General features: G+C 39.6%; 1 protein-coding gene across 1 annotated transcript; it reads right to left on the bottom strand.

Moving 5' to 3' along the window:
• Positions 1-3,855: 3,855 nt before the first annotated feature.
• On the bottom strand, positions 3,856-7,635 carry tac1 (tachykinin precursor 1). The gene is made up of 5 exons (XM_008421234.2): positions 7,238-7,635; positions 6,090-6,192; positions 5,975-5,998; positions 4,533-4,589; positions 3,856-4,443 (listed from the first exon to the last, which is right to left on the bottom strand). Exons 1-5 carry the CDS (start codon positions 7,352-7,354, stop codon positions 4,397-4,399), a joined length of 348 nt encoding a protein of 115 aa, XP_008419456.1. The 5' UTR covers positions 7,355-7,635; the 3' UTR covers positions 3,856-4,396.
• Positions 7,636-9,883: the final 2,248 nt, after the last annotated feature.

Below are 9,883 nucleotides of genomic sequence, written 5' to 3'. Positions count from 1 at the left end.
CAGTTCTCAAGTGTGTGCAGATGGGATTTAGCACATCTTTCTGCAGCCATGGATCCAAACAGGCCCCAATTTACCAGCCGAGCCAAGGAAGAAAGGTTTTAATTTAAATAGGATTGTTTTGAAAGCAGCTGATGTTCCAAGAATTGACAACAGGGGGCATGGGTGTCCTTTTTATGGGCTGAGCCAGATCATTTGGCTACCCCACACTGGAATGCTGCTGTGTACCGCAGCGGGCTGTAGGGGCTAAGGGCCGCTATCCTGCAGAGTTTAGATGTGTCTGCTCCAACACACCTGAGTCAGATAATAAGGTCATTAGCAGGACTCTGGAGAACAGGTAATTCAGCCTTCCATCCAGGTGTGTTGGACCTGAAATACATCTGAAAGTTCCTGATCCAGGTTGCAGCACACAGTGTGCTGAACACTCTCTGAATTCACACAAAGAGTCAAACTCTCATATTTCTTTAAAAATTCAAGTCTTTACAGATGGTTTCACTCTGCAGTAATCAGGACTTAACAAAGATGGGAAACTGGTTCATTTTCAACACTATATAAACCCAGTGTTGTCCATTTTATTAGAGCTACTGCAGTTCAGATTGATCAGCAAATTTCTGCTTGTTCTGATGGGAAAATCCCAGGAAATGTAAGAAACCAAAGTTTTTTGCAGGTGAATCAGTGAAATAGTTGGGGGTGTGTGATTATTTGAAAGGAATCATGGAGAAATAAAACAGCCCACCTGATCTACAGACCATTAACTCAGGAAAATGATCTTCAACATGAGTTGTTGAAGGAATGATGCAAAGTCCATGCTCTGCTGGTAAATCCTGCTACATGTGCCGCCTCCTGTCTGGAGTGACATATTTAATAGAGTGATTAGTAGGGAGGAGAATTGCTGGTCTTACTAACCTTCCAGCTGTCCTGCTTTATACACCTCACCCTGTCACAACCTCCTAATGTGTTCAGAGTATCTTATGACTCCCAGTCATATGATTCCTTTAGATTAATAAAGATACAGTGAAAGGTCTCTCTCCTCTCTCAAGAATTGTGTGTGTGTGACTTTGCCCTCTCCACTCATTTCCATGCCTCCAGAGTTCTGGCATCTGGACCTACTGCCTCTTCATAGCTGCCCTCACTTTCACCTTGTTAATTCTTCTAAATTCCTTTTTCCTTGTTCCTCCAGCTCTTCCCGTTTTTGTCATTCATTCCCCGGGTTGCTCTTTCTGTCACAAACCACTAAAACTAGCTGCACATCGTTTCCAACTCCATCTTCCTGCTGAGCTATTCAATAAAAGAACCAGAGTCTTTTTTATGGTGCCCAAAATCAATCTGGTCTGAAAGAAAGCTTTAAGTCAGAGTCTGCTAACTGGTATGCTGCTTTGAGAATGTGACTGCATGGATAATCACCCCATTAGAATCCATAAGAAAATAAATTATTTACATCTAAAGGCGGCTTGTGTGGATGAATGGGACGAAATCACAGTTATAAATAAGATGTATTGAAGATGTATAGCAGAATGACAGCAGGAAATCAGCAGCTGGTTGTTTCAGTGTTTTGTGCCCAGCAGTACATTTCACCACATTAACGCTGGGGTCGCACTGCGCCACTTTCAGTCTTCACAGACTTTTAAAAGACTTTTTGGACCTGCTCTGTTGTCACACACGACACGATTTATCAAACCAATTAAAACCAGCTGACATGTAATACTCGCCTGGGCGACAGAGTAGTGGAATAAAGATACCACTAGGCAGTGGCGGATATATATATAATTTAAAAAAAAATAACCAAACTGAATATTTGGTTGTTTTTTAAGCCCCTCTGTCATTTGACAGGTTATAATTAACACCTTTGACTGGTGCACCTGGAGTCATGACAGACTTTACGTAAAGAGTTCAATTCATAGCAGAAGCAACTAAAATCAATTTTAAAAAATCCTTTCTGAATATCATCTCATGGACACTGAACTAAATGCATCTTTCTGACCGGGAGCTGACMGCGTGTTGAAGAGTTATGGACACCTTGGTTAGGAAGCTCATTGCAAACCTTTAGTTGAAATGGCGCCTTTAACTCCAGTCTCCAGTACAGAACAGAGAAAACTAAAGAGAATGCAACGTTGTTTTAATCCATTTACAGTCTAAACGGAGGAGCCAGCAGTTTATTTTGAGGAAATAAATAAAGGTGCAGAAATTAATTAGATCCATGCGCAGTGCACTGCACAACCAATGCGGACGCGGCTCCGCCGCTGCGAAGAATTAAACTTAACTCGCTCTGCAGTTTTAACAAATGGAGGTGAAGACGTGACCCTCCCGCACCCAGAAGGAGAGCGATGCTCAGAAGGAGTGCGGCAGACGTAACATCTGTCCGTTTTGGAGAAGCGAAACCATGCAAAAAATAAAATTAAAAAATTAAAAATCCTGGCAAAAACGCACGCCTGAACCGCGCACAGGGTTAAAAAAAAGAAAAGAAAATCTCACAGAGTTCAATTGTTCGGTTTGGATCAGACAGATCCAACTGTCGATAAACCAGAGCAGGTTTCTCTGAAGATGCGACCAGGAAGAATTTGTGAAGCTGAGCGTCCAATTAATCACACATGAGATGACAAACGCCAAATATACAATATATAGTTACACTGCTTAGTTAATGGTGTTTTAAAAACAAAACCAGTAAAAACTTAACCTAGTTAATATGCCAGATTCCCTCCTCAGCCTCGTCTTGATGAGAACAGAGAGCAGTTCCCTGGTTTCTGTCCAGAATGTGATCAGCTGACCACTTGGTGCGCAGACAGTTTCAACTTTATTATTATTATTATTTTCATTATTAATCAGACTAAGAACAATATCAGTCAGAGAATCACCTCTGATCTGGTCGCTTTAACGGACCAGAGACTTTGGAGCGTCCAGCAGCTGATCCGCTTCTGCTGGTTTTTCTCCCGCTGAGGGATCAGGAAACGATCAGAGTTCTGCCGTCTTCTAATCACATCATTTCGTGAAATGTTACCTGATTTCAAAAACGTTCTAGCAGAGAAATAATAAATGTTTCGTTTGATGACTACAAATTGGAAATAAAATGATTTTTTTCTTTGCGGACAAGGAAAAAAACTGTAGCGCCACCTCTGATCCAAACTAGGAACATTGTCGGCCCCTGTTCGGGTTTTTCTCTTTTTTGCGGAGGATCAATAAGTAACTTATTGGTGTTTTACAACCACCAGGTATGAAGTGCTTTAGCCTTTGAGTTGCACCACAGCGCAGCAACTGAAACACCCAGGAGAAGAATATCAGCTTGTTATGAGTATAAAGGAGGCTGGTATCGCGCCTGATCTAAATCTATTTATTTATGTCATCACATGGACTTATATAAAGTTCAATCTACAATCCTATACAAAGAATGTGATGCTACTGAAAACATTTAATCTTTTCACCAGTGAAGATGATGATTACGTGTTAACTAGATTCATTTAATTATTTCTATTATAATAGATAAGAAATTTATGTCAGGACTTGACAGAATATTTGAGTTCATGAAATATTTTTATTCAGTTTGAAAATATAATTAATTTAGAAATGTCAGTTATTTCAATTAAACCTTAACTAAACGACTTCAATTCACAAATTACTAACACATGGTAACAAAAGAGATTTTTTACCTTTCTGTTTAATATTTGAATTTTAATATAGCTTGTAACAATTATAGATATAATTGTGAAACTTAGCTGATGGGTGGTATTATTGCGTTTATGTTCATAATGCCTTGTTGGATTTTCATTTGTAGCTTGTGCAGTACCACTGATTGCCACCAGAGTTCGCCCAGCCCACGCTCACATTCTCCTCCCACTAAAATATAAAAATCACACAACTTGAAAGTTGAAGCTCAACAATTACAGAAAATAGTTTTAATATCTGTTAATTCACTGCAGCACACATTTATCCAGTCCTTTCACACCATGTATGCAGGTGGAAAACGTGACAGTCCCTAGAACATGAAAGCAAAAGTAAGAACATCTGTGTGATGTATTTCTACAGCAAACAACTGCAAATAAACAGCTACGAGGCACAATGCAGAGGAGTTGGCAGTGCAATTTTCAGCTTTACCCCTTGAGGTTAAAGCTTTGCTTGGGTGGTCCACTACAACATACAACGTTTGTGTCATGGCAGATGGAGGAAAACTCTCAGAGACCACTTAGAACATCGACAATGACAGCTGCTTTCCTTACACCCCCAGTGTACCTTCTGCTGGGACAGATGAAACTGGCACAGGCAGAGCACTGCTACATCACTACAATGTGGAAACAATCATTTTTATTTGGCTAACAACAATACACATTTTGAAAAAAACAAAGCCAGCGTTGGGTACTCCTCTGGTGGGTGAGGAATGATGAGATGAGACCGAGGCAGGAGTTGCTGTTTAGCGCCGCTGGTCATTCATCTGTATTGTGCTCCATTCGTAGGACTCTGCAGGAGGAAGAGAAGCACCTGATTTAGAATGAGTGTGTTAGGCTAACAGCCTGAAGACGATCAGAGCACAAAGGAATTTCGATGACCTGGTTCTTCTTGGCTCCGTTTTCCCATCAGGCCGACAAATGAGTTGATTTTATGTCCTGTGGAGGAAAAGGATTTAAAATATAGATTATCGAAGTCCACTAGTTTTACTAAGCTGAGACTAGAGGCTGGAACCCAGCAGGTCTTGGATGGTCATTTTTTCTCATGTCTTTGTTTCTGGAATTTCAGAAGTGGATCTGCGTTATGTCCTCTTATGAAGGCAGATCTTTTCCTCAAGAAAGTAAATCAAATGTTGCATAACTTTGTGCTGGGTTATTAATTTGATCTTCATTTGTAACTTCAGGATTCAAACTTCAAGTTCCCCTTTAGAAGGAGCTCTTTTCTGCATCAGAATTTATGATGTGTGTAGTGTCAGAGTGAAGTTCATGTGAACCAGAACCCAAACTGACATGTTTAAGCTGTACTTAAACATGTCTGTAATACAGGGATGGAAATATGCTGTGAGTCTGAGTGGAGGGCTGGGATACCATCAGCTCCATGGTGCTGAAACAGAGTGAGGAATGCTGCAACACCAAAAAGAGCCTCATGGGGATTCTGTATCCCTCCAAAAAACACATCAATATTTGCATTTTGCTGATGAACTGACTTAAGAACTGAAGCATTGCTCAGAAGTAAAGAAACGAGTGAAAATCTATTTTGCCTTATGACCAAGTCCAACATGTCCTTGATATTGATCTCTGCCATGTCCTTCACTCTAATGATGACTGACATGGTTCCGTTTGCGTAAGTGGAATAAATTGGATGTATACTCAATTCTGCTCGCTCTCTTGCATCAGTGAGGGGGTGAGTCATTCAGAAAAAGGGAACCTCAACCCCCACGGATCCCTTGCGTGCTTTAGTACCTTTAATCTCTTCTGTTTTTCCCCACAGCTTTGGACCACCCTCCTAACTGACCAATTAATGCACTAAATAAAAGAGATGTATTCAGAAAAGAGTCCTTCTGTAGAGCAATCGGTGGCGGTTGTCAGTTAATTAAACCCTGAAATTGTTTTCACCCACTCCGTCTGAGCCACAGCAATAAAAACCCAGTTCAATCAGTAATGCTGTGGGTGAAATATGAGAGAAATTTCTTTTTCTCCTGCTGTGAAAATCTGAATAGGTTTTACAGCGACTCTGTTGTCTAACATGGTTGATTTAATACCATGGAAATCAGCTACCTCCATAGTACCATTAATACAAGCCAGAAGGAGAACTAAACATAAAAAACTGTCTTAATTCTTTTCAACCACAGCGCTGAACGCTGCAGATCACTGATATCTCAGAACATCAGACATGCATGTCTTAACCTGTTGGGATTTTGCATATTTTACTTCCCCACTACTTTCACAAGCAGGATTAAAAGAAAGACAATCACTACTAAAGTATGAACATGATCATGATTCTCTTTACAGGAATACAGAAAGTCCCAACAGATGTGACTTACTTTTTCTGGTGATCTGTGGGTTTGCTGTGGAGAGACAAAGTAAAAGGAAAGGATTTTATAAAAAAACATGATTAGAATGTGGAGTTTGTGGTGAATAAAATGAACAAGTTCTCACCCATAGAACGCTTCCCCATCAGACCGATGAACTGGTGCGGCCGCGGCTTTCTCGTCATCCTCAGGAGGATTTCTCTGAATGGGTCATTGGAGAGCCAGTCATCCTGAGCAGATGGGGAAAAAATCTGGGTAAAAAAATCCATTGATATCGTTTCCCAAGAGTGACATACTAAGAAACTGCCTTGACTATGTGTGTAACTGCAATTAACCTAAAAGATCCATAAGATTAAGGATTCTTTCATCCAGTCTTTACAGATTAGAAATTGCAAGTGTCAGCAGTTGTTTCTATTTTTGTCTTAAGATCTATTTCTCTAATGTACATTAGTCTGGCTGCGATCTAGACCTAGGGGCCACTAATGGCCCGTACACTAAGTTGTAATGATTTATTGTGGGCTCATTCATCTGCAAAATGGCCCCCGCCTCCAGTTAAGACTGGGGGAATAGTGGCTTGGCACGATTCCAATCCACAATGTCAAACTCAGGACATGCGATTCGTGACAGTGGAGCTGCGTTAGGTTTCATCTTTTAATATGAGCAGCTGGAATTTATGTCATTGCCAAATTTGGAAGGTTTAAGATCAATCTGAATTAAACTAAGCAAACTTATTCTGTTTCAATTTAAAGACCACTGACTTTTTTTTAATTATTATCTTCCGTGTCCCCAAAAACAGAGATCTGATTAGAAAAGAAAAGATAGGTTCTAATAGTGTCACCTTTTCACTGCAAAACGGACAGTTTTTTTTTTCTCTAGTAGGAAATAAAGATTTGGTTATGACTATAGCTGCTAGAATTATTATACTAATCTAAGACCAATGTAATCGTGCACTAAAACTGACTAATCAAGATATAATATGATGAATAATTCTGTTTTCAGAAGGAAAACAGAAATCTAGTTAACTGCTTCCTTCTTTAATATATTGCGGGTAATGAAAAAGGAATGCACAGATGTTATTCCAAGTGCTTCTTTTGCGAAATATGGCAGAAACATAAAAACAATACTTAAATGATTTGTACTCCATTTGACATTAATGTTAGTATTTCGTGAGATAAATTCAAACCTGACACAGAACCAATTACAAATTGTACAATTCAGTAACAAAGTGAGTTACACATCGGGGCTAAATAACAGAAACTAAATCGTCTGCAGTACCTGAATCTGGTTACTGCTCGTCCAGTAGTCAGCTCCTTCTTTTGGCTCACCATCTTCGCAAAAAACTTGAGCAACGGCAATAAGCGCCATTAGAAGCGGCAAAAACAAAAGCTTCATGGTGCCGACGATGTTTTTTGGTTTTAAAAAAAATGTATTTTCTAGTTTCTAGTCACAGTAAAATTAGATAAAAGCAGAAACTCTAACAGAACTAAGTGAAATGTAACTATAACAGAGACTTGCTGCGCGCGCTGCTCTTCTCAGCTCAACACTGTTTAGTCCATAGCGCGTGCGTGTGTGCGTCAGAACGCTGAACTCCTGTTTCTGTTTCCCCAAAGCTGTCCGCGCGCTCGGCTCCTGCACCAACTTCTTGTCTCGTGCGCCCTCCTGTCAAGACAGCCTCGCGGGCGTCCCTTTATAGCAGCTCGAGCTGCGTTGCTTAGTAACGCTGTTTTAGTAGTGTGATTACTCATTGAGGAGTTTATGTTGCGCATCAAATTTATACAGTTCCTAGATATTCCCAAAGTATCGTTCCAGATGTCACGAGCTTTTATATCATAAATATATGACGTGATTATGAAACAACTGGATTTTTGCTCTCTTCAGCTGGTCTGCACCTTTTCTGGCCTGTGGCCAACAGCAATCTTTATGAAAGTAGATGTGAGTTGAATTTTTAAGTTCATAGAGGTTTGGTTATATATGTTTCTGCAATGTACTCTTTTAAACTTTGTAAATTATGTTTTTTGTGATATTTAACTGTAATAAGCCAAGTTCCCTCAAAGAAACTTGGATGAATATGGCTGATATAATTTGTCTAATCTTTTTACCAATTTGAATAAATTTAGGATTTACAGACTCATCTTCCTCAAACTTAAAACAAATATCAATTATAAATATTAAAAATGGAGAAAGGGTGCCCTCTCTGTAATGTAACAGTCATGTAAGCACGGACTGACGCAGAGAGCTTGATGCAATTCTACTAAAACGCTGTGTTTAGTAGAAAGCATTCTGGACGTCACTGAAAGAAACTTTTTCAGCCCGGTGTGAATCTGGAACTTTCTCAGGGATCCTGGTTTGATCTGTGGTGCTGCTTAAATACTTTAATGCTGAAGGTTTCAGTCAATAAAAGCACAAAAAAAATTTTTTGGTGCTTTTATTGACTGATTCTTACCCTTTTCTGCATAACTTCAAATTATACAACAAACAACTGGAAATGTTTGGAAAAGCAAGATCAAAGTCCCAATATTTGCCCAAATGGTAAATGGTTTGTATTTCTATGACGTCTTATCAGGTTCAGAGGACCCCAAAGCTTCACACTAGTCATTCACACACACACACTCACACTCTAATTTGATTTGAATTTATTCTTCACAAATTACATGCTCAAAATGATAATCATTTTAACACAAATATACATTATTTTTATTGTATGCTTTTCTATAAATGCTTAGTGGATGGATGGATGGATGGATGGATGGATGGATGGATGGATGGATGGATGGATGGATGGATGGATGGATGGATGGATAATCTGATTTAGCAGTGAGCAGGATGGTAGGGGAGGTAAAACAAATCTGCAGCTCACTGTTAAGAAAACTTTAGCAAGAAATGACATTTTGGTAAGAGGAAAATAAAATCTATATTTAATTCAAACTCATAAAAGTGAATATTTTCCCTGCTGGACCGCCTTTGATTCAGACTAATTGATGGTCTGTCATCCAAATCAACCAATGAGGGGCTGTAATGAGAGTGTTTGAGAACACACTTATGATGTGATTTGAATATGAAATTGTTATTACCAAAACCAAGCCGAACCGTACCTTATTTACAAGGATGTTTAAATATAATAAAAACATCAATAACCAATAATTAATTTTAGAGTTCCTGTTTGAGAATGTCACTTTGCATGTACAATGTGTCCAACTGGCTCTTCCTCAGCTCTGTCCAGACAAAGCTTTCTGAAAACCTTCATAAAATCACTCAGGTTGACTCTTTTATAACCTCTAATGACTCGAAAGTTATTCTCTAATAATTTTCAGATGGACTATGTCAGTATGATAAGACTCATGGGAGGTTTTCACTCTCCAAAGAGAGAGCGAAAACCTCCCTCTTTTCAGGAGGATTCTTTTTACTTCTGCTGTGTTCCAGGTGGATCCCCCTACATATCACAGTGTGGGTGTGCAGCCTGGAGACGTCACCAGTCCGTCACAGAGCAATGTGACGAACTGGTGAGGATGGAGGAAGCCAGAATACTCAAGAGAGAACAGACACAGTTCTGATAAATGTTACGCCTACCGTAGCAGATTAAATGAAATGAATACTAAATAAAAATGCAAGACTAGTGTAACCCACGTGACCGCCACGCCCCAACCACCTTCCCTTTAAGTAATCCCTTTAACCTCTGGGACTCTCATGTGTGTTTCCGGGTATCCACTGTGCTGCTGCTCACTGTCGGTTGTGGCGTCGGTTGTTAATTAAACAATCTGAACTCTCCAAATCGGCTCATTGCTGAACGATTACACATCTAAAACTCAAGGATCTGTGGTGAGTTGTCAAATACCATTTGAACTTGACGTTATATTTGCAATGCTAGCGCCGCTAATATATCCGCTGCAATACTCACCAGGTTGGGCTTGTTGATGCCTGATA

Source organism: Poecilia reticulata, linkage group LG11, assembly GCF_000633615.1.
Source record: "Poecilia reticulata strain Guanapo linkage group LG11, Guppy_female_1.0+MT, whole genome shotgun sequence".
NCBI classification, from domain to species: domain Eukaryota; kingdom Metazoa; phylum Chordata; class Actinopteri; order Cyprinodontiformes; family Poeciliidae; genus Poecilia; species Poecilia reticulata.
The sequence above is the reverse complement of the archived record's forward strand: the minus strand, read 5'-3'. Positions and strand labels throughout refer to the sequence as shown.